The sequence below is a fragment of the Corylus avellana genome, chromosome 7, assembly GCF_965113065.1.
Source record: "Corylus avellana chromosome 7, dhCorAvel1.hap1.2, whole genome shotgun sequence".
Taxonomy (NCBI): domain Eukaryota; kingdom Viridiplantae; phylum Streptophyta; class Magnoliopsida; order Fagales; family Betulaceae; genus Corylus; species Corylus avellana.
The window spans coordinates 19,602,959-19,628,480 of NC_142496.1; the positions used below are offsets into that span (position 1 = coordinate 19,602,959).

At 36.4% G+C, this 25,522-nt stretch overlaps 2 protein-coding genes across 2 annotated transcripts; both read right to left on the minus strand.

The window, feature by feature from the left end:
- Positions 1-53: 53 nt before the first annotated feature.
- Positions 54-10,666, minus strand: TL29 (ascorbate peroxidase 4). The gene is made up of 11 exons (XM_059597735.2): positions 10,444-10,666; positions 10,117-10,212; positions 3,447-3,531; positions 3,339-3,373; positions 3,122-3,187; positions 2,976-3,016; positions 2,401-2,531; positions 2,058-2,164; positions 989-1,126; positions 488-622; positions 54-306 (listed from the first exon to the last, which is right to left on the minus strand). The coding sequence occupies exons 1-11, from the start codon at positions 10,549-10,551 to the stop codon at positions 196-198; spliced, it is 1,053 nt and encodes a 350-aa protein (XP_059453718.1). The 5' UTR covers positions 10,552-10,666; the 3' UTR covers positions 54-195.
- Positions 10,667-11,513: 847 nt separating this feature from the next.
- On the minus strand, positions 11,514-18,597 carry LOC132184073 (O-fucosyltransferase family protein). Its single transcript, XM_059597557.2, has 12 exons — positions 18,122-18,597; positions 17,586-17,681; positions 17,045-17,144; positions 16,894-16,961; positions 15,251-15,339; positions 14,916-15,096; positions 14,650-14,778; positions 14,424-14,557; positions 14,084-14,297; positions 12,751-12,935; positions 12,544-12,639; positions 11,514-12,091 (listed from the first exon to the last, which is right to left on the minus strand). Exons 1-12 carry the CDS (start codon positions 18,275-18,277, stop codon positions 11,938-11,940), a joined length of 1,602 nt encoding a protein of 533 aa, XP_059453540.2. The 5' UTR covers positions 18,278-18,597; the 3' UTR covers positions 11,514-11,937.
- Positions 18,598-25,522: the final 6,925 nt, after the last annotated feature.

Below are 25,522 nucleotides of genomic sequence, written 5' to 3' on the forward strand. Positions count from 1 at the left end.
TCGTAATAGTTGGTCATGACTAATAGAGGGAGAAGGGCTTTGTAGATGCAATCGTGACTAATTCTGGCGGAAGAATTTATATTGGTTGAAAGTGGCATTATTTTAAATCTAAGACTTACATTGTTTTTTCAAAAAGAAAAAGTTCGTCGCTGCAGTTGGTGCTGCTGCTTTGCACAGGCTATTTAGCTTTTCCCTCTACAATTTGAGTTTGGTCAAATCAACTTTTTTCACGGGATATGAATATGCCTCGTAATTGATTTTCTGACCCAAGCAACCTAATTTTGTGAGCAGCGTTATCAGATCAACCTGAAAGAGAATCAATTTGCATTTTGCAATGGCACCAATCAGCAATCACTATGGTATAATATGTACAATTTTTTCAAAAAAAAAATATTCAAGTAATTGATCAAGATAACTGAATCAACATCACATCCAAGTAAAACCCTTTTTACCCTTTTGGAGATATATGCAAGAAAATGTCACTGACCTCATAATCCGTCTGAGATACTGTTTCTCTGCTACGTTGATATTTCTGAACCCATGGAGAAACATCCGGATCAGTAGCCAAAAAGGCCTCTGTTGCAGCCTGATCTGGACCCATGAATGCAGACATCACAGCTACCTGGCCAAACAAGCAATCAAATATCAGCAGGTACTAAAGGCTTCATTAAAAATGAATAAAATACAAGGATCCCCTACAATGTTGTTTTTGTTTATTTCATTTTTAGCCCTTTTCATTGAAAAAAAAAAAAAAAAAAACTTGAACTGACGTGAAGTATCATGTCTGCAGAAAGTACAATGCATCCAAATTTTCAATCAGCAAAGAAACTTCTCTTTTTAAAAAAAATTTTACACATTTGGCAGCAGTGGGCTGCATTCTGGGGTGCTCTGTTTTGGTCGCAGATTACAAGTACACATAATTATTTGGAAAGAAACGAGAACTGAAATATAATTGCTGCAGCAAAAGTATTATAGTTGACTAAAATACCTGGCGTGGACCAAAGCCAATAGCTGAGAACTTGTCTTTAATTTCCTTGACACTTACTTTCTGCCATTGGGGAACCCTTCCCTCTGGATCTGGCTCTTGGGTATCTGCCCTTCCCAATTGCTTGTCGAACAACGCCCACTGTATGCAATAACAGTTGTATGAATAAAACATCAATTTACAGATCCAATTCTTTCTACTAATATCCAGTCGCTTCATCACAAAGACTATAATAATGGTTGAGAATGTGAATTGAACTTTATGAGATCTTTTTTTTTTTTTTTTTTTGATATGTTAAAAAGGAACAACAAGAGAAGAACACATTTATTTAATAACTTTTGATTATGATACATCCTTAAGATTCTCAAAATCTAATTCTATGCATGTGAGAAACAAACTCGAAGACACACTTGAAGAGAAAGAGACTTGAAACTTCAATAAGTAACATCAAGGAATTATAACGCTTCCAAAAAAATTTTAGGCAAACATTAATTTCTTTTTCAATCCTCCACATCAAGTTAAACAGAATTGCTCCAAGTGTAAACCACTTATGTAAGATTCAGAGAAGAGCTTGTGAAAGTAAGCAAGCATGACATGTAAGAAAATATGATTAGTCAATTAGTGTATAAACCCCTTTGGCCTGCATGCTAGCCGCACACTTCTTGTCATTCTGAGTGACGTTAAAACATTAAAGTCTTTATTTCGTTCTTCCTAAAATGCACATGACAGATTTTATCTTCCCTCGCACATAATCAGAGTGCTTGCACAAGTGCTGCTATTATACGCTAACACAGAAACTTAAAGTCCAGTAGAAAATACAATGATTCCAAGTAACACAAATCAGAAAGATAAACAGAACTTCAGGAATGTCACCATCATATTAACCACTACTCAAAGCTGAAATTGGCCACAAATACACAACATCCAGTTAAAGCTTTAAAAATGGCATTTAGTAATCAAATGAGAGCATAAAGCTGATGTTGGGGATATCCGCACAAAGAAACATATATGCACGAGTTAAGAACAACACTGAATATCCCAGCAATGACACAACAACAATTGAGAAACAAACCTGCCCGCTTGAACCATATGCAGTATATACCAAGTTCCCTTTCTCTACATTCCCACCACATTTTCGAATGGCAGAAGCTAGGAATGTAGCCTTAACGGCACCTTGCGCTACATAGAATGAAGGTATCTGAGTCAGGGGCAGAAGCACACATGCACAGGCATAGACACATGCACTCCACACTCTGTTCATCTTCCATGCTAGCTCATGCTAGATAGACGTATTGAAAGGATGTTTAAGAACCTATCATATTGGCTAATGTACAGTACCTCTGCACAAGCAATACATAGAATGTTTGTCATATCTATGGTTCATAGTTCGAACTTGGTGATATTTAAAATGTAACCTGCAAATTGGATGAGATCTGCATAGGAAATCGGTCCACCCTTGGAATATGAATCTATCTCTTTCTTTGCTTCCTCTAATAAATTCAAAGCAGCAGAAAGCCCTTTGTTTTCAGGCCTGCTTAACTCTGAACTTCAGGCAAGAAAAAACATGGAGAAGAAAATTCAGGTAATTTTTCAAGAAGCTAAACCAAGAAAGCTTTTAAGTGAAGAAAATGAAAAGTTAGGATGCTAAACTAACTTAACGTCCAAATGTGCATGAATAAATTATTTAACAACTCAGCATTATATGTGCATTTTTAGGTCTTCCCGCCCACGTCACCCCTCAACTGCTAAAATCCTTGACACTTCAGTAACAGGGCAAATTAGTAGATTGACACTTGAGAGCCCTTAAACTGGCATGGCTAAGCATTCTAAAACATCATCTGCAGCTGACAGGTAGGTTTGGACACAGCATATATTTCTGACTCTTCAGTGGGATTTCATACTAGGACCAGTGTAAGCTTGCATATCCACACCAAAATTTTACTTTAAGATTACAGGACTTAAAAGAGATAGTGCCATTAGTAGCATGAACCTGAACCGTATGGATGCATTTGGGCCCCCAGATTTTGTTGCCTACAAAATTCAGAAGTACATCAGTACTGTCCTTTCCTCTCGCTTACCGAAGTAAAGGAATTATCCAGCATCCATGTAAAATTTCAGGTAGAGATTTTGTCTGACCTTATCATAAGTCATGATATCATTCAGTGCCAACGTTAATATGGGTGGGATAAGGTCTGGACTTCCCTGAAACAACAATAGATAGAAAAAGTGACAAAATCCTTAAAAAAAAGTATGACAGCATCATCTTCCATATATAAATACAGTCTAATTGTAAAATATACTGCAACCATTTAACTATTTTAATTAAACATGGTTCATGCTAACGGGGACTTGCCTTTATAGCCGTAGACAGGGTCCCCCTGACTCTAGCTGTAAAGAAGGAGCTGTGAATATGGATCAATAGCTCATTTCAGTGTGAAAATGTAGTGTTTGAAGAACTCACAAAGAAACTCAGATCGCTGTCTCAGTTGTATCAAATCAGCAGCACTAGCTTTTTCCACAAATGATCCAGAGCTTGCCATTAATTCCTAAAAGAAGATCACAATAGGCAGAAACTCATCAAAACATCACTCTAGGCCAAAGCATTGTATATTTATTTAAATATGTGATTGTGTGTGTACACATGCATGATTCAACTAAGAAAAGAGTTTCTAAATCAGATTGTTGAAAGCTATTAGAAGCACCATTGTTTTGGGCAATGTTATTTTTTTCTACTGCAATTCACTGTGGGGGGATAAGGCTTTGTTGAGTTAGTAAACTTTCTAAAATACTAACAAATATTCATATTCGACATTTTTGCTCATTAAGCTAGGTAAGTATTGGTTAGAGCTGAAAAAAGTAGGTGTGAAGGGAAGTGGTTTCAAGCCCAGGTTTATGGGACAATATACTTGCAGATTTTTCCAGCTTAGCACAATTAAATATCTTGCAAAACCCACTACTTGTGACGCATTTCTTATTTATGGCATGACAACCCATATTCAAGTTGTTGAAGAAGGAAACATGGTTAATTTCTGATCTGATTTGATTTTGAGTTTTTGCCATTATTCTCTTATTTTATTCATTGATTCTAAATGTCGGATTCATGGAACGCCTCAAGGTGAAGAATCTCTTATAACCTACTTTCATTGATTTCGTGCATTGAAGCAGAAACTAGATCACTATCAAAACTTTCAGATTGCATGTGTAGCCGATGCCGTGAAACTTCAGAAAATGGTGGAAGAAGATCGTAGCGATGAATTTCTGGCAGGTTTAAATTCGAATATGATCAGGTTTGAGTTCAGATCTTTGGAAAGGAGCCTCTTCCATCTCCCCGAGAGGTTTTTGTCTATGTTCAGAATGAGGAGAGTCGTGCCGTGTCATATGTTAAACCATCACTTATCTCAAAAGCTTAAACTAATAAAAAAGTATTGATTTAATCATTTAATTAATATTTTAACACTCCCCTCCACATGTGGATTCAAACTAATCAAGTAAGACCTAACATGTGGAATATTTAATTGAAATGAGAGGTGAATGATGGAGACAAGGTACAAACTCATGACCTTTACACTGATATCATATTAAATCACTACTTATCTTAGAAGCTTAAGCTACTAAGAAATGATTAATTTAATAATTTAATTAATATTTTAACATCATGCTCCAATCTCCTTCCCACGAACAATCTGCTTTGGTAACTATGTCACAGTATATTGGAAAAGTGAATTCTAATAGTCATGATGACGGAAAAACAATGGATGCTGCTCGGGAGGAGAAGGATAGGTTGTTTTGTGATCGTTATAATAAATAACAACATACTTGAGAGACTTGTTGGCAACTTCATGGCCACCCTAGTGAAGGGAGAGGAGGTCGTTTTGGTGGTGTTAAATCACTCTTCAATAGTTGATCAAACTCCTACTCCAAGTCTTCCACTCTTGACAGCGAGACTCTTAGCAAGGAAGAACTAGAAATGCTGTGTCGGCTTATGTCACAGTTAGAGCCAGCCACCACTATATCTTCCTCTGCACATTTAGGTAATTTAGCTTCATCTTTAAATGCAACCTTGACTTGTAATATAGCGAATTTGATGATCCCTGGACAATTGATTCAAGGGCATCCGACCATATGACTGGTTTGTCATCTCTTTCTCTTTATATCATCTTTGTCCAAGAAAGAAAAAAGTTAAATTGCTAATGGTTCCCTGTCATCCATGTCTAGAAAAGGTTCAATCCCTGTAACTCCATCTATGTCTCTTTTATATGTTCTACATGTACCTAACCTTGCAAATAATCTTCTCTTTGTTGCTCAAATTTTATTATTTTTCTAGGACCTCATCACAGGGAGATGATTGGCAGTGGTAGAATGAAGGATGGTCTTTACTTCCTGATATCTCAACTCAAACAACCTGGCTAGCTCAAACATGTTTATCACATTACATGAGTTCATGACTCCATGACAAAAATATGAGTTTGGCATCGTAGACTAGGGCATCTTTCATTTTCTTTGTTGCAATATATTTTTCCATCTTTATTTTCACAAAATTGAGTTTCTATGTTTCAATGTGATACTTGCTGTTAAACACAATCGTGTATTTTCCTGCTAGTGGCAATAAAAGTACTTAACCATTTGCTTTTGTTCATTCTGATGTTTGTGGTCCTCGTATTGTCTCTCTATCTGGGTTTCATTGGTTTGTTACTTTTATGGATGATTTTTTTTTTCGCACTATTTGGGTTTATTTGTTGAAAGATAAAACAAAGGGAAAAATATAAAAAAGCCCCCCAAACTACCAGCCGTTTTCGATTTAGCCCCCTAATGTTCCAAAAGTGATAAAGTAGCCCCCTAAACTACCAAACTATTGCATTTTGGCCACTCCGTTAGTCAAAACCGTCAGTTTGGACGGAAACTGCAAAACGACGTCGTTTGTTACAGGTAAGTTACTACAATGCCCTTTTGGGAAAAATATAAAAAAGCCCCCCAAACTACCAGCCGTTTTCATTATAGCCCCCTAATATTCAAAAAGTGATAAAGTAGCCCCCAAACTACCAAACAATTGCAATTTAGCCACTCCGTTATTCATTACCGTCAAATATGATGAAAAATTTAAAACTACATCGTTTTGGCAATGGTAAGTTACCAAAATGACATTTTTGGAAAAAAAAAATATCATATTAAAACAAGCAAGCAAAACGGCGCCGTTTTGCTTGAAATTAGGGTTTCCTTACACTTACCAAAATGATGCCACTTTGGTAAGTGTTAGGAATTAAAAGAAAAAACCCTAGACCCCACGCAGGTGACCCACGAAAAAACCCCCAACCCCAGTTTATCTTTCTCCCCAAAACCGCCGGCCACCACGTCGTCTATCTCCGACAGCCTGTAAATCTTACCCATAACTCAATCTTTTTATTGTATTTCATGGTATAGCTGTCGGATCGGTGTTGTTTATCTACGAACGTGATTTTTTTGTTTGATTTATACAATGGGTAAGAATTTTTCGGTGGCGCTTCGTAGCTAGTGGATGGTGTGGCCGGCGGTGATGGATGGTGGTGGCAGGGGCAGTCGTTTTGAGAGAAAGAGAGAGAGGGGCGTTGTGTTTTTTTCACTTGAGGGAGAAGGTTGCCGGAGATAGAACGATGTGGTGGTCGGCGGTTTGGGGGAGAGAGATAAACTGGGGTTGGGGGTTTTTTCTGCGTGGTGTCTAAGGTTTTTTCTTTTTATTCCTAACACTTATCAAAACGGCGCCGTTTTGGTAAGTGTAAGGAAACCTTAATTTCAAGCAAAATGGCACCATTTAGCGTGCTTGTTTTAATATGATTTTTTTTTCTAAAAGGGCATTTTAGTAACTTACCATTGTCAAAACGACGTAATTTTGAATTTTCCATCATATTTGACAGTAATGACTAACAGAGTAGCCAAATTGCAACTGTTTGGTAGTTAAGGGGCTACTTTATCACTTTCTGAACATTAGGGGGCTAAAATAAAAACGGCTAGTAGTTTGGGGGGCTTTTTTATATTTTTCTCAAAAGGGCATTGTAGTAACTTACCCGTAACAAACGACGTCGTTTTGCAGTTTCCGTCCAAACTGACGGTTTTGACTAACGGAGTGGCCAAAATGCAATAATTTGGTAGTTTGGGGGGCTACTTTATCATTTTTCGAACATTAGGGGGCTAAATCGAAAACGGCTGGTAGTTTGTGGGGCTTTTTTATATTTTTCCCTAAAACAAATGTTTCCTCCTGTTTTCAGACATTTTATAAGATGATTCCAACCCAATTCAAAATACATTCTTTAAGATTATTTGTTCTGACAATGGAGGAGAATACCTCTCTAGTGACCTACAATCTTACCTTAGTGACCTTGACATCATTCATCAAACAGCTTGCATTTACACCCCACAACAGAAAGAGGTTGCTGAGTGAAAGAATTGGCATCTCCTAGAGGTAACTCGGGCATTAATGATTTTCATGAATGTTCCTAAATCCTACTAGAGTGCTTACTATCGCATATCTTAGTAATTGAATGCCATCTCGTGTCCTAACTTTCAAGACACCCATTGATGTTTTGTCCCCATCTTTCTCTTCCTCGTTATTTGTTGTTCCTCAAAGAATCTTGGTTGTGTTTGCTTTGTTAATTTTCATAGTTCATCATGTGGTAAATTGGATCGTAGAGCTCTCGGGGAGTTCGCCAACTAAAAAGGAATATAAATGTTATCATCTCCCTTCAAGAAAGCGTTTTGTCTCTATAGACGTGATCTGTTTTAAATCTCCACCCCATTTTTCTTTTCCAAAGACCTCTCTTCAAGGGGAGATGGGTAATGAAGAGAATTCCTTGACCGATCCTTTACTTGCACTTACCACATTATCAGAACAAGATGTTCCAGAACATGATGGTCGGCAGTCATAGCCGATTGTTAGTGAGTAATGTTGAGCCACTGGTGGGCGAATTAAGAGTTTATTCCAAACATCAGAAGAGTAAGACTATTGTTCAATTCATCAGCCAAACATCGACTACTGACTCTAGTAATCCTATGCCTATTCTACTTTAGACACCTCAATGCTTGCAATTAATTATATGGATCTTCCTGTTGGCTAATGCAGAAGAATCAAATCTTGTACTCAATATCCCATATCTAATTTTGTTTCTTACCACAATCTTTCATTATCTTATTGTACTTTTATTCTAAACTGTCTTATGTATTTATTCCCCAAAGTGTTCATGAGGCACCCAAAGTGAAGGGAACCAATGCAAGAAGAGTTGAAAGCCCTTCATTAAAATAACACATGGGGACCTTCTTGAATTACCTAAAGGGAAAAAAGTGGTAGGATGAAAACGGGTATTTACGGTAAAACATAAAGACGATGGTTTTGGTAGAAAGATATAAGGTCAGATTGATCGCAAAAGGCTTTACGCGTGCTTATGGGATAGACTTTGAGGAAATATTTGCTCTAGTGAAAAAGATGATCTCTATCAGTGTCTTACTCTCGTTGGTCGCAAATCTAGATTGGCCACTTCAACAGTTTAATGTGAAGAATGCATTTCTTCATAGAGACCTAGAGGAAGAAGTATATATGGATGTTCCTCCTAGATTCAAGGTTCTTCAGTCAATAGTAAACTGTGCAAACTGAAGAAGGCATTATATAGGGTAAAACAATCTACTAAGGTGTTGTTTAAGAGAGTTTTTTTGAGTCATACAGAAGTGTGACTATAAGCAGAGTCAAGCTGATCAGACATTGCTCATTGAATGTTTTTTACAAGGAAAGGTAACTACTCAAGGAAACATGAATGCTTAGTTACAATGCAGTTGACAACCCAATAGAGCAAAATAAGAAGTTAGGAGAGAGTAATGAGAATCCTAACGAATAAAGGTAGAGATCAACGGCAAGTTGGCCAGTTAATCTACTTCTCCCACACTTGTCCAAACATCGTCTATGCAATTAATGTAGAAAGCCAATTTATACATTCACCATGGGAGTCTCACATGGAAGCAGTTTACAAAATTCATTATCTGAAATCATCACTGGGTAAAGAGTTGTTCTCCAAACATGATCACTTGAAAATAGAGTCCTATACAAATGCAGATGGGCTCGGTCAGTCATGGAACAGAGGTATTGCACTTTTGTAAGAGGAAATTTAGTTACTTGACGTACTAAGAAACAGTTAGTGGTTGGTCGATCAAGTATAGAAGCTGAATTTCGAGCTATGGCACACGGGGTATGTGAATTATTGTGCTTTAAGATACTATTGAAAGAACTTGGATATAATTATAAGGATCCTATTAGCTTATACTGTGACAGTAAAGCTATAATTAATATTGCTCATAGTCTGACTCAGCATGACCAAACTAAACACATTGAAGTTGATAGACATTCTATCGAGGAAAAATTGCGTACAAATTAATCTGTACACCATACATGGATACTGGAGAACAACTTTAAGATATTTTAGCGAAGGAAGTGTCCAACATTGTTCTTCATACAGTCTTATGGAAGCAGGGCATTCGAGATATCTTTGCCTCAACTTGAGGGAGACTGTTGAAAAATGAAACTTAGTAGTTAATTTATGATCTGATTTGATCCTTTGAGTTTATTGTCATTATTCTTTGATCTTATTGTCATTACTAAGGTTCATAACAATTTGATTACTTTTCTATTTAAACACATGTAGATGCCGTATGTTAGATGTACAAGGAATAATACAATTCCTTCTTTCTCTGTTCTTTCTTTTCCTCTCCTCTTCTTCAAGGTACAAAAATTTACCTCATGATATAACATGTGAAAATGGCAAGCTGACATACTTCACACAATCCACAAACATATATCATTCATAATTTTCATTCTGTCAAACATATATCATACATTCAGCTAATATTCCAAGAAACATGGAAGGTTGCCCCTAAGATCACAACCTACCAATAATCGGATGGATCATATGCACAAACATATATTTTTCTGGTAATGGAATAGACTGATAAGTTCAGTCAATATCGATTTCAAGGATCTGTGACCACTTAATGCGTGGTAAATAGTAGACAGAATCAATGTCTACCTCTGAAACAAGGGCCCTTCCTCTTCTTTGAAATTAAAAAGTAAATTTTCTAAAACAGAATTTGTATTTAAGTAGATGAAGGAATGTTCTCACCATGCCAATGGTGACACCAAAACATTTAAGAATGTCCCTCCTACAGAACCGATCCTGATCCTCATCAGTTTCCATTTTACAACAACGAATCGTAACCTGGCATTCGCACAGCAACTATCATGATAAAGCAAGCAAAGCAAAGCAAATGGCATGGTATGGCGTCAAACATCTTGATTCACACCTGTGATGGGATTTAACTGAAGCCTATTTCTGACAAAAATGGAAATTATAGCTTCAACACAAAAAAAGAAAATGAAGTAGAGAATTTTTTGTTTTTATTTTTTACTTTTGCAAACACGCACTCTCAGATAGATATGGCAAACTTACTGCATAAGAGGGATATCTGGTGGCGGCAACAATGGTAGCTGTCCTGTGAGATGGGACGGGAACAAGTGAAAGCAAAGGAGGGGAAGTTGAGAGGAAGGAGACCCCCATTGCTTCTGTTTTTCTCTGTGTTTCTCTGTATTGTCTTCTGAGAATTCTCTCGCAGGTTTGTGATACGTAAATGGGCAACTGGGTTGTCTATATTGTGTGGAGTGAGCAAGTGAGTTGCGTTATCCTATCTTTTGTTGTCCAACTAAGCTAACATGCTGTCGATGTCAAGTTGGATCCGGAAATTTCTGGATCTCCGATTTACCGACACATGCCCTCCATCCCATGAATATCGGACAAAAACTAAAGCCTAGCCGCCTCTCTTTTCTTTTCTTTTCATTTCTTCCTTCCCCTAAAACAAGAAAAAGCCAAGTTCAATAGTTTATGTATCGGTAGGGTGTCTCACTCAAGAGTCAAGCCTAAACTAATCTTTTTGGGTTTTAAGAATACTTGAGTACAATTAAAGGTATTAAAAAATAAATAAATACTCCAGTCCCTCGTAGACCATTTACAATGGATGTCGGTAAAGTATGCTTGAAAAAACGCTTTAGAATCTGTTTGAGATTGCGTTAATAAATCCATATTTTAAAAAGCTGTACAATTTTGAAAAAAAGATAGAAATAAAAGTTTTTTTTTAAAAAAATAATCTCTAAGTATAAAAGCTCTATTTCCCAATACACACTTTGCCCCAAAAGCATTGATGTTAAACTCAGACCAAGGGCACGTTTGAAAATTGGGATTGTGATGAAAAGTAGAACTTCTATAGTCTAAAAGAACCTTTTAGAAAAATCTTCAATTTTAAGATTTTCCCAAAAATACATTTTAGTCATTTTTAAAGAAAAAAAAAAAAAAAAAAGGCAAAACACTTATAAATTTTATACCAAACATGCCAACTTTTTTGTTCGTCACCACTTTCTAGGTATTAAAAGTATGTTTTACCCTCCTTAACGCAAATCTCAAACACGCTCTATCTAAACCAGAACCAGAAAATGCTTGCTAAGAAAGAAGAAAAGAGCCGTGGTAAATAAAGGAAAAAAACTGATTTTTCGATTTTATTGCATTCAATAACTACGAATGAAATACCTACATACAAGAGGTGTAAAAATTCCTAAGAAAGTAGAAATACAGTATCGTATCCCCGATGAATTGCCTATTCAACTCTTTGAAACCAGGCCAACTCCAAGCATAAAAATGGCATGAAAGGCCCTGTCCTTGGTGATCCCATTACTGCCCTGCACTATTAACGCAATTGTCGTCTTCATCTATTTCCTACATCCGCCCCAGCTTTCTTTAGACTCAGGATATACACAACGCAACTCTATGCGTATAATGGCAGCAGCAGCACAACCAGCTTGTATTGCTTCAAAAAATAACGTGGGAGAGTGCAATATGCCAACACCCAACCAACACAGCAACCGTTTTCAAGGGGAATTTGCTGCATTATCTAATCTAACTGATAACGTGTGAGGTGTTTATATTTGGTGATTCAATCCGACATAAACAATCCGGTGAAGGGTTTACGTAAAAGGCTTCTTCTGAACGAAACCTATCCATGCCCTTTGTTCCTGAAATGGGGCCTTTTCTCTTCCTTGGAGACCCTTGCCTGTGCAACCACGGTAAAGAACAAAAACCAAATAGAAGTAAATAAGGGTGCTATATGATTATCACAATATAAACTATTAAGAAAATTAAGGCTGAAACATGTGCTGCACAAGTCGATGACATTTTGACCCGGCAGGAGACTGTCTTAAGGGTCATCCAGAAACAGGTAGTCACTCCTACCGCTGGTGACTGGCCTTGTGGTACACCGGTATGCTGGATATTAAGTGAGTAGTTTGACACCATAGCCTATTACACAGCAATCACCCAACCCAGGTAGGAAATTGCAAATGAAATCTATGTAAGATGTACCAAAAGGGTGCTTAGAACAATCCTCTAAGGAGAACCATTGATTGACAGTCATGATATCCCACCAAAATAACAAACAGTATATCCAATGCCCAATGTGTAGCTACTGCTAGTTATAAAACCTATAAACTCGCCAATATCACATACCGTTTTTTATGGATTTCAATAATTCGATTTGATAAATTTTTGCCTTCTTTCACGGTTCCCTGCTCAATTTTGTCAAAGAGACGAACAAGAGCTTTCCTGATGGACAAAAAGGACAACTAAATTATTATGAAGCAATTGATGGGGGTATGCTTGCTAGATAGAAAGTCATTTAATCCTAGCTAAACTCCTAAAAAGAAACTGTCTTGCCTGTCGGGAGATATTGTTTTCCTATGCCCAAGAAAACGACGATGACCTTCAACTGCCCTTGCCATGTTCCCGGAGTACGATGGAATAAATACATCACTTTCAACAGATACAATGAAGTCAAGCGCAGCAAGTTGAGTGGCGTGATCCATAAAAGGCTCAAGCTCCTCAACAGATGCCAATTTTTCCTGCAAAGGGATCATTAGTTCCAAATCATTTTTCCCCTCTTTTTGGCCCTTAGCAGCCATCCCCCATCCCCCAGAAAGTATACTGGACTATAAAAAGGAAACAGAATTCAAAAGAAAAAATATTTTTCAAATTTCACGAGCACAGAGAGAGAGTGGGAGAGCACAGTTGCAAGAAATTAAAGCAAAAGAAGAGTTATTTTGAACTTAAACTGCCCACAGGTTGAGTTTAGTAAAGTAGTTATTCAATTAAGCTAGATGAGGTCCGTTCATCACGATTGGTAGCAAATATCTAATGTCCAGGTATCCAATGATATTTTTTGGATTTTTTCTGTTACATCGTTTTATGTATTTAAGTAAATGTCACCCAACTTGCTTCTCTGACATGAGAAAATTCATCCAATTATAAATTTCTTGCTTCTCTCTCTTTGTTGTCAATCAACTATGACTGGGTAAATGCAGATAGCATATAGATAGTTCTCACCATGAGTACCAGATAAGTGAAGCCATCAGAAGCTTGATGGAGCAATTAAGATCCACATGACATAATCTAATTATTAGGCATAAACATCAGATAGAGGTCGACCTAACAATCCAATCAAATTAGGATTCCAACCTATTTATAGAAAATATATCATATATTTATCTAGGCAAACCTGATAAATTGCTAAAACGATATCCCTTGTTCTAGGGGCAGACCTAAGTACACGAATAATTAGTTCATGAATTCAGATAACTCCTATTTTGATTTTCTTAGCAGACACCCAGATTCAATTATGTTGAAAGCATGGATTTATGTATGAACCTTGACCTTGCATGCATAAATCTCACATCAAGCTCAAACACTTGACATCCCAAGCCCAAATGCAATGGGTTCACCAATTTGGAAGGCATGTACATGGTGAAAGTGCCTGCCCAGGAAAAGGCTCATAAGAGCCTAGTGGTTTCCATTTTCATTGCTTACCACAATAAACAATGCGCTTCTCTGTAAACATTTTCAATTTGCAAAGCGGCAACATGTGAAGTGCACATGATACGGGCCAAAATTTGGGGCTGTGATGATAATTGTTATTTCAGTCCCTCTTAAGACTAGTTTGAGAGACCATTAGCATAAGAAAGTGAAAATCAAGCACAATAACGCAGGTTCATACCTTGCTCATTAATATGGGATAGCGGGATTGCAGATCCACCATATGCAAATCACCCCCATATATCTCTCCCGCAGCAATGTATATTGAGGTATTTGATGGGTATCCAAGAGCAGAGAGAAAAATTCCAACTTCCTTAGGAGTTAAAGGGCAGTAACCTTTGGATCTCTGTTCTGCAGAATCGATCTCCTTTATTTTCCAGTGTGCAGTGTTCTCCCTTCAAGTTCAGAATAAAATTAATAGATATAGAAAGTGTTGGCATCTAAGAAAAAAGGACTGTTCTACACATGGATTCATGAGAATTAACTGAGTACTCAGGACAACAACAATAAGCATCTCTAACCTGATCATCCTTAGTTCGTCAGCTTCATCTGGAGACAGACCATGTGTGCAGCCACTAAAGGCAAGCATGTCCTTCTCATACCGTAAATGCAGAGCAATGTAAGGACCAGAAGACCTCATCCGATTGACCAACAACTACAACATTGGTGAAAATTAATGGTCATTGCATAGGACACAATAGAGATAAAGCCACTCCAGAAATCAGAAGAGCATTTAGGTCAAATTACTTTTCCCATTGCTTCAATTTGAGGTGCATAACGGAGAGCTTCATAACAGGCACGGCAGCGCAATTTCTGGATGTCTGGGGGTAAATTGTTATTTGCTAAGCGAGAATCAGATTTGGCAGCACGAATAACCTGATAATAAATATTTTATAATATGATTGCATTAAAGTACATTAGTAACCTGGCAAGAGAGCTGAATAAACATAGACGCTTGATTTTTAAAAAAAAAAAAAAAAAAAAAAGGACTAGAAGCATTCAAATGAATATGCCTGATAATCTTCCCACATGCTAGCTATCTCCTCCTGGTAGTAATCCATGCTAGACCAGCTTCTAAAATTCTTTACCGTTCTAGTAGCCGGAGACAGATCCTTAGGAAGCTTTTTTATAACTTTTACATCATTGGCCAGAGCATTAATAAAATGATCCTCATCGAAAACATCTGCGAAGCTACTGCATATTGGAAAAGAAAATAAATCTAAGTATTGCATCATTCATGTAGAACATGAGACAGAATTTTCTCTCTTTCTTTTTCTTTTTTTCTTTTTTTTTTTTTTGGGTGGGGGGGGGAGGGGAAGAGAGAGAGAGAGAGAGAGAAGATTTCTACCTATTGTCTTTCCAAAATGACCGCTTATCAAGTTCTGGAATTACCAGAGTCGCATTTATGATACGAGCTACAGCTACCATGTCACACATCTGCAATTCAAGAATGAGTAACCTTATTAAGCTCCAAAAAGTAGCCAGATGAATTCTTCCAAGATATCTATAACTGAAACGTTCAGGTAGATTTTGGCAAATGTGTGTAACATTGTCAATAACACCACCCAACTAGAGTACCACTTCTAAAATGTTTTCATATTAATCCAAAGAACAGACAGTGAACAGGGTATGTAAGCAGGACCAGAACTAGTAGGATTTCATAATTAAATGAAATATGTTGAATTGAGTTATCGAGCAGTAAAGGCAAGCAACTTTGAAACCACTGTCATTGCTAATGACTATAGCAAAGTACTAGTAACACTGGCAATCAAAAGGCTTGCACAAAGTCTAGTCCACAACATCCTACAGATATCATTATTTCTGCATGTGTGGCCAAACAAACACTGTAATATCCAACATTAATGAATTCATAAAGCATACACATGGTTGTGAGTGTATTTGTCCCAGCGAGTGTGCCTTCATGTGTATGAGAGAGATAGAGAGAGAAAGAGGTCCCCATTCAGAACTTACATTTGTGGAAAAGGATAAATGCAAATGATTATGAGATATGATTGAAATTTCAATCAACTGAAGAAACCCCACCAATTGAGACCATAGGTATTTTTGTCGCAGCCCTAAACAAGCTTTTTGACTTTCAATATGACTATATTACAGATTTTAAAAAATTAAAAAGCATAAGGCTTATTTTCCATTCACAACTAAGCTTTTGATAAATGTCACCAAGGAAGGTCCAAGCGCCGTAAATTCTTGACAGCCATTTCCCCTTGATGCTAGAATGCACTTAAGATTAATATTATTTGTGCACTGCAGAACACTATTACTTAGGGAAACTGCTCAGGGTAGTTATTTCAGAACCAGCTCTTCGGATCAACAAGTGGCATGAGTCAGGACATATAACATAACTTATTCAGATCAGGTGGGTTTGAAAAGGCACAATGGCAAGACTTTGAGGTATGCGACCCACATGTGCTTCCTATTTCCTAAGGTTAATGGAAACTTTCATACAAAATGAAACCCCGATTAAGTTATGGCAGGACCAGATGAAGGTTTAGTATCCCTAAACTCCACACATTTGTTAATCCAGCAGACAAACAGAAGCTTTCTGAAGTGCAGCAAGTACATCATGACGGAACAAGACACATCTCTACATATAAATTATGGGAGAAGACACCCGAACCCATCTCAATAGATTCTAGGATTACCTCAATTTTGCAAGGAAGAAAGTTAAGGTCAATACTCGCAGAAATTAGAAATCACAATCAAGGTTGCCTAACTTGTTGGAAGGAGACTCCCAGACTCAAATGGGATATAAAGGTGTATGGTAACTTGGTGTGACATTATCACAATTCATATTGGGACTGGCTGTAGTATTCCTAGTTTCCGACTTCACAACTTCGCAGAAATCAAAGACATTCAAAATTATTAGGATGTATACAAATTCAAAAATAATATTCTGGCAAATACAATACAAATCGATCTTATCAAATGAAAGAGAGAGAAAGGCAGGGGCAGAGAGAATGTAATACGCACCCCAGCACGCATCTGGTTGAGGCCACCATTTGTATGGACCAGAAGGTAACCTCGCGACTTTACAGGAGCTAGATAAACAATAGTAAAATCAGAAAGTAAGTACACAAGGATTTCATATATGCCAACATGTTTTGAGATTGCACTTCCTTACGTGTATAATTAGAGCTAGGATTTACGCATGGCACAAAATCACGATTTGATGGAGGCTTCCATAGCTTGTACCACTCCGGATTCCCACTAGCACGACCCAACTGTCAAATCTAAAAGAGTGAAAACATGAAAGATGCATGACTACTTCGCATCAACATGTACACCTAAACCTATAAGACTTGACCTGCTAGTAAGCACAACACTAGGGGAACTCAAAGAACGAATCAAATCCATATATTAGAAAGAGATTAAAAACTTTTTTTTCTGAAAACAATAAAACTACCATTGTTTCGATGCTTAAAAAACTTGGACGAAACAAAAAACTGATATTTTGAGTGTTATGCTCTACATTGTGTTTGTTGTCGTAATATAAAATTCCATTCAACTGAACCGCATTACTTTAAACAGTTTCAGTCTAGCCCAGATAATAAAAACATTAAAATCCACAACCATGAAATTTCTTATATTATCCAAATTCCATTAGCAACCAAACCCAGTACATAAACAACTTAATCATAGGATTAACGGTAGAAACAGTAAACCTGGCGAGAAGAGAGAGGGGCTTTGGACAAATGGGGCGGAGTGAGCTCTTGTGTCCAGCTTCGCTCTGTGCCCAATCTCTGTTTGAATTCATGTTGCTGCAGAATATTACAAAAATAATATCTTAGATCAGGAAAATACCTAATCTAAGTACCCAAATACTGATCCAATATATGTATATATATATATACACACAAAAAAAACGTGAAATATAAGAACCAGACAAGCAAGACTGGTACTCAATACGTTTATGCTTATAAGTCAATCAACAATAAACATACATATCTGACCTCAAAACAGAAACAAGGAAAGTAGAATTTCAGCAATATATTCTAAATCCAAATCGCACCGATACCGAAAACATGAACTATATATATATATAAACAAAAATTCCTGATCAGTTGGAGATCACAGAAGTCTGTAGAAGGAGAGTGAAAACCCCCTGATCAGAAAACGGAATCCCTAGAATTTTGTTCAAAGAAAGAGAGGATAAACAAAGGTGGCAAAGAGAGAGAGAGAGAGAGTGTGTGTGTGTTACCGTGGGGAACTTGTAGGAATCAGGGAAGCTGGAGGCTTTGGAGGAAGGGAAAACGTGGACGTGCTCGGAGAGTAGAGCCACGAGCGCTATTGCGCAGATTGCGCACGTGAGCAGCCTCCTCAGTAGTGCCAATGGCCTCCACCTACGCCTCTGCATCTCTCTAGAACTAACTCTCTCACCAACGCTCTCTCTCTCTCTCTCTCTCTCTCTCTCTCGGCGGCTGCACAATGTCAAGCGGCCATTCTAGCCGTCCGGTTGCTACTGCGACTGGTTTTTTTGGTGTCTCAGTGTCTGCCGCTCTCAGTGCGGCCGGCGGGGGGTGGTTCGGTTCTTGGGTTCGCCTTCCCCTTCCTCTTTTGTAGTGCACTTTTCGACTTTTACCTTGGGACGGTCTCTAGTTGGCACTTCGCAAGAGTCAGGATCTAATTAAATCACGGATGACAGAGAGAGAGAGAGAGAGAGAAGGTCAATTTTGAAAATCATTGAAAATGAGAAATGCAGAGTAAAAGAAGTTTGCCCTCGTCCTTTTATACTATGCTATTGCCAGGTAATGGGAACGTCTCACCTTTCGGATATGTTGAAGATTCCATTTGATTAAAAATAATAATAATAATTTTAAATAATCAAAAAAAAAATCATATCGAATCCTTAGATTTTCATCTGATTTTGATTTAGCCCTTTGGTTTTCAATTTTAAAGATAAAATCCCTCTATCACTTTACGGTCAAAACTAACAGTTTGTCAACGTCCATCTCAACAACTCTAATGCAATGTCACATAAACCGAACGGAAGTCTTTTGTTACTGTAAGTTTGTTTTTTTTAAGTTCTTAGATTTTGTGTTTCTTTACGTTTTACATGCAATACTCTTAGATTGTTTATAACGTGTCAAATAAGACTTGTGGCATATGACAAACGGTTAGTTTTAATAATAAAGTAATAGACAAACCTATTTTAAAATTGGGTAAAACCTAAAAACTATATATTTGAAATTGAAAACTTAAGGATTAAATTCAAACTAGATGAAAACTTAGTAGCTAGATATAATTTTAAAAAAAAAATTGTATTTTTAGTTATAGAGTCTATATAGAATCTATCTGCCTGAGCAAGTTTAGGAAAATCTGTTTACTTGCGATTTTCTGTTAGACTTGCTAGTAATGAGAGATTTATAATCAAAATTGTAATTGATTGTTGTCATGGCGGTTTATTACTGTTAATTGTTTTTGTTTTTGTTTTTTTTTTTTTTTATTTGGGTATTGTTGCTCGAAATTAAATGGTCCTCTATATAAGATTACTCCTCATTAACCAATAATAATAATTAAATAAATAAATAATCGTACTATTTGGCACGTATATATGTGAATATGAACCCAAATTTGTCGTTCAGAACTTGAGTTATCTTAAAAGTTTTATTTTTTTATCAAACAAACGAATAAAAATGAACTCTTTTCTTGTTGTTAATAGGTGAAAATAAGTAGATATGACTCCACCCAGCACTGAAAGGAACAAAATGTACCTTAAATGTAGCATTAAGATGATTTTTTAATCTTATGATGATGATTATGTTACCCCAAGTGTTACCTAAAATACATTAACTCAACAGACCACTTAAAAGGCGCCATTTTGTACTGTAATTTTAAAAATCAAATTACGATTGTGTTTTTAAATCATTATTTTTAGATCACACGTTGTGAAATTCCAACCCTAATCGAACCTTGATGAAACATAACAATCATAAGTTTTCAACAAATTTAATAACACACGTTTAACAAGTGTCGATTTTCACTAACATATCATCAAATCAAGTTATATAACAATGATATAACAGCTCTCGAATTCTGGGATGAGACCAATCAATCAGGATTAGGATTTCCTCAAATTTTTTAAAAATATGAGATTATCAGATTTTAAAATTTGAGTCCTTCAATATATCTAACCGCCCAAATAAATGCAGATATTTGTATATTACTAAGGCAAGTGGGTTTGATATGTTGAAAGAGTAATACTAGGTACCATATTTTTATCCTTCTAAAATCCTCATAAAGCTGATGTGACTTTCAAAATCACATTGGATCAAAATTCAAGTATGATTCATCTAAAATTTAATGGTGATTTTAAAAGTCACATCAGCTTTAGGAGGATTTTAGAATGATAAAAAGCTGGTACCTAGCATTACTCATGTTGAAAATTAAAATTACGAGTAATGCTAGAGACCATCTTTTTATCCCCCTAAAGCTGATGTGGCTTTTAAAATCACCATTAAATTTTAGATGAATCATATCTGAATTTTGATCCAATGGTGATTTTGAAAGCCACATCAGCTTTAGAAGATAAAAAGATAGTCCCTAGCATTACTCTAAAATTACTTACCTTAGTAACACACAAACTTCTGCATTTATTTAGACCATTAAATTTTAAAAATTTAAAAATCTCATATTTTAAAAAATCGGAGGAACATCAATCCACTCAACCTTCACCATACATTTAAAGGCAAACTTTATAGTTGGATTGGGGAGAAACAAAAGTGGGACAAAACCAAGTAAACATTATTAGGTTTGAAATCTTGCCTAAAAAGATGTAGCCCTACCCTCCCAGGCATGATAGAATATGACCCAACAAAATTCAGCAAAATCTTGTGGTCTAAGACTTTAAGTACTGGCTGGACAGTAGAAAATTCTGATCATTTGGACCTTAGTATTCGATTGAAACATGAAATTCTATTGGGTTGTCGGTCCCATGTGTGAATGTCTAAGCAAAATCCACCAAGTGAAAAAAGTTGCTCCAAGTTGTGGATCTCAAGAAGAATTGAATCCTTTCATTGATTAAGGATGGCGTGCATGTGCTGCCAAGAGCAACGTTACATGCTAGAATCGGATTCTTAATTTTATTTTATTTATTTAATTGTCAAATAATAAACATCTATGACAATTTTTATTATACGTTTAAACATCTAACCTCCAAGGTGGTAGTTGAGTTGGTAAAGTAGCAGGGGATAAGGTTCAATTCTCTTATTCTTTCTTCCTAGTGATCACGAGTTCGAACCTGCTTGCGGTAATAGTCTCCGAATCAGATGCTACTAAGAAAGGGCTTTACCAACTTACACTTTGGTGGAGCTGTGATGATGGACTCGCCTTCCTAGATAATAGTTATGGCTCAAACTGAACATTCCACAACGGGTGAGAACCTCGATGGTCACACTCAAGGAAGAAAATTACACTGGTCGCCTCTTCCCGCCTTTTTGAATAGAAAATATATATATATATATATATATATATATATATATATATATATATATATATATATATATATATATATATATTTCGCCTTCTATCTCTTCAAAATACACCCAAGTTCTAAATAAAATGACCCACAAAAAAATATTGAAGGTTTTTATCATACCAATGCTTGTTGTCGAGTATGCCGACATGAATATCTCTGATGCTATAAGTCAATGAAGGTAAAAACTCGATAATAGAATGGCAAGTGTATCGAGAGCTAATGAATTATACCAAGAAAATGGATGTCCCTTCGCTACTTAGGCAGAGGGCTCCTTCCATTACATCGATTAAGCAAGGTGCTGCTCAATCATTCTACAAGACCCTATTTTGGCGTAGCGTTCAATTGATGTTCTTTAGTTGAGTACATTATTGGTAGGGTAATGACATTGCATCCCGGCCTCCTACTCTCGTTATTGGGTGTCACGCAGTGCCACATACATTTTGGCTACAATATTACCTAAATTGCTTTGCCGGGAATATAGGGTTAGTACATTGAAGTGGTAGGAGAGGGAATTCACTACTATGTGTCCTTCCTTGCTTCTTAGTTCAGGGGTGGGCCGAGTTAGGAATATTGATACATCAAAAGCATTGACATGTTTGAACTTGCTTTCATTTTGTCAATGATTAGAGTTACTTAGGGGTCGTTCTCATTTTAGATTAGAATGGAAGAGAGAATAGAGAATTAGTTGAGAATGCTTTTAAACATAAAGTTGAAAGCGGCCCATCGAACTACACAAAGTACATGATAAAATGCACTACAATTCTGTCAATGCCTAATGGTATTGGAAACAATTTTTTACAGAATCTTTACAAATCAATAAATGATAGATACATCTCAACATTAGTGATTTTTTAATTAAGGTTGTACCCATGTTCCAAGTGACTATGTGCCTAACAAAATAAAATATGAGAAAATAGAAATGTATTTTAAGAAGAGAAAGAAAAATAAAAGTTTGAGATGATCCCGTTTTAGACACGTGCTGTAATGCCCTCAAATTATTTTATTATAAAATAATATGAAGAGTCATTACTATTATCATTAAGTTATAATCATTCTCGTCCCATATAATTTATCAGTACCCTTAATCCTCTTACTTTTTTAGAGGCTTATAATGTGACTTGTGTTTGATTGTATTACAAACATGAACATTATAATCCTAAGCAAATTATATAAAGCAAAATCCTATAAATTCTAACAATATATTTATTTAAAAAAATAAAAGGAAAATATATATTGTACATGATAATCGAAGTAGCTAGACAAGAATGAGAGAGAGGGGAAATGTGAGGTGAACACAAACGAAGGTATACACAAGGAAAATTAGGGGGTGTTTGGCAAATGGGATGGCATAAACACTGTAGTTGATATAGATTGATGTGATAAAAAAGTAAGAATGTTTGGTATAAAAAAATAAAAAAAGTGGTATGGAAAAGTGAAAAAGTTTTGTTTTGTAGTGATTTTTTTATTTGAATAATAATAAAAAGTGAATGATTTGATATTAAAAGTGAAAAAATTAGAATGTTTTGATGTTGATTTTTTTGAGAAATTGTGATGAACAGTGTTTGGCCCATCCCCATCCCCATTACCAAACAAACCCTTAGGGAGTGGGTACCCACACGTATGGTGACAACACATAAAAGAGAGTGTAATGACAGCTCACAGAAAAAACAGATTATTTATTGTCACAGCGCCGGAAGATCCAAACGGTATGTGGGTACCCACACGTTTCGTGTAGACGACAAAACATTTCAAATCCATTCCTCTCTTTCAATCTCGTGAGTTCCAGTCTACACAATAATGATACTACAGTCTACTTGCGCCCAATGCACCTGATGTGGCAATTTTAACGTGCAAGACAAAAACATAAAGAGAACAACATTAACTCCAGAACAATCCTTAAGTAATCGTTTATCACCTATGGACCATCTACCAACTACAACTTAGGGTTAGTAAAACCGGTCAGCAGGTCAATTCGTTTACGGTCCATAATGACCTGTCATTCGTTTAAGGTAAACTTAAACACGAATCGTTTAGATAACGGGTCGGCCTTACTAAACCCGAATATGATACGACTATTTTACGGGTTACCCGACACGACCCGCTTAACCCGTTTAAAATAATGGGTCGTGTTGTGTTGACACGATTCGACACTACCCATTTAACCCGTATAAAGTAATGGGCCGTGTTGAGTTAACATGACCCGTTTAACCCGACACAAACCGTTTAGCTTAGAAAGTGATGTGATAATATTATTGGCATTCATAAATCATAATAGTTTTAGATTTTAAATAATGGGTTGACCCGACCCGTTTAACATGTATAAAGTAATGGGTCTTGTCGGGTTTACACAACCCGTTTAACCCGACATGACCCGTTTTAGATACTCTTTTTTTTTTTTTTTTAAAAAAAAAAAAATTTATAAACATGTCTGGCGGGTCACTTGCGAATTGACCTGCCAGACACAAAATAAACGGGTCATCTCGTTTATGACCCAAACTCGGTAATTTCGTGTCGGGTTCACGGATCGTGTCAAAATTGCCAGTCCTACTACTACCGAATCATCACCGACTAACAACTGACTTTCAACGGTCGATTGGAAGTAGAAATTTTTATTTTGTCAATTAACCGACTTAACCAATTTTTCAAGTGAAATTTGAATTTTATTTTGTAGGTTTCATTATTGGTTTGTCTGGCTAGCTAATTTATAGTTGTCCTTTTGTTAGTGTTCCATGGATTTACTTTTTCTTTCATTTATAAGATATATGCTTTATTGATTTGGTAATTAAACAGAAATTAATATACTAACCGATTAATTGAAAAAAGCCAAAACTATTCTTTGTTGGTATGAAAGAATTAATTGGCCGATTTTCATGATTAGGTAGGCGAAAATGCCTTTATTGGCACAAACCAAACCGATACTCACCTTTATAAAGAAATTCATTTAATCATTTAATTTATATTTTAACAACAATAACAGTATAATACTATATACCCCACTGTATAAAAATGTCAGCAATTGATGATGTTTGGGGACCTTGTCATTAGGCCTGAAGATGAAGTGCTACAGTGACGATCCGTGAAGAGGAAGGAAGAGAAGCGCTGCTGTGCTGGACTGCTTGTCCTGTACGGTTTATATGTTTGTCACATTCACAAAGTTACAAGAGTCCCCACGCCACCCACATCCCAATCGGCATACTGTTGGCGCCAGGGTGTTCTATGGGCATTACTACTCTTTCTGATCGGGTGAGCTGGAGTGCCCGGAATGGATTGCTGAGAAGAGATACGTATGTCTGTCGAAGCATCATCAAGAGGGAAGGAGATAATCTTGTGGAATATATCATGTTTCATTCTTACTTGTTGATATTTTGTGTGTGCCTATGATGAATTCTTAGGTCATAATTATCATTGTTGTCTTGGTTTTGGTATATATTTGAGATATTTGAAAACTTTTAGTAGACGAATGAGAGAGATTTTCTTATCTCTAGCTACTTTGAACAGACGAATGAGAGAGATTTTTTATCTCTAGCTAACCTCGTGCCACCTTGGTTAGTATTCCTGATTAGTATTAGTCATTTTGGTTATTATTGATGTTCTGGTGGGGCTGGGTCAGGCTATAACTCAGTCAAACTTGAGGAAGTACCTGTGGTTTCCACCGTCTAGGCCACTCATGTATAGCTCCCAGTGGGTAGGTACTACTATAGTCACGCTCAGGTAGGATAGCCACAATTAGTCTCCCTAACCTACCCCTCTCGTGCCTCAACGTACATCTCTCTCCTAAGCGGAAATAAAAAGAAGAGATTTTCTTTATTGAGAATTTTTAAAATCAATTAGGTGATGGTATAAATTTAGTCTTTTATACATTCCAATAGGAAGTAAACACCTCAATTTAAAACACTAAAAAAATAATATAACTCTATTTTCACACCATATATATATATTTAACAAAATACTTTATAGAGAAAATACTCATCGATAAAACCTATCTTGATTGGTTTTAAAGATTCCGGTGTTGATGACTCGAATATGGGTGGTGGGCGTTGGGTTGGAACCAATAGAAAAGTCCATAAATTGATTTGAATTAAAAATTATCATCTGTACTACAATTGATATTTTTACCTAATATGT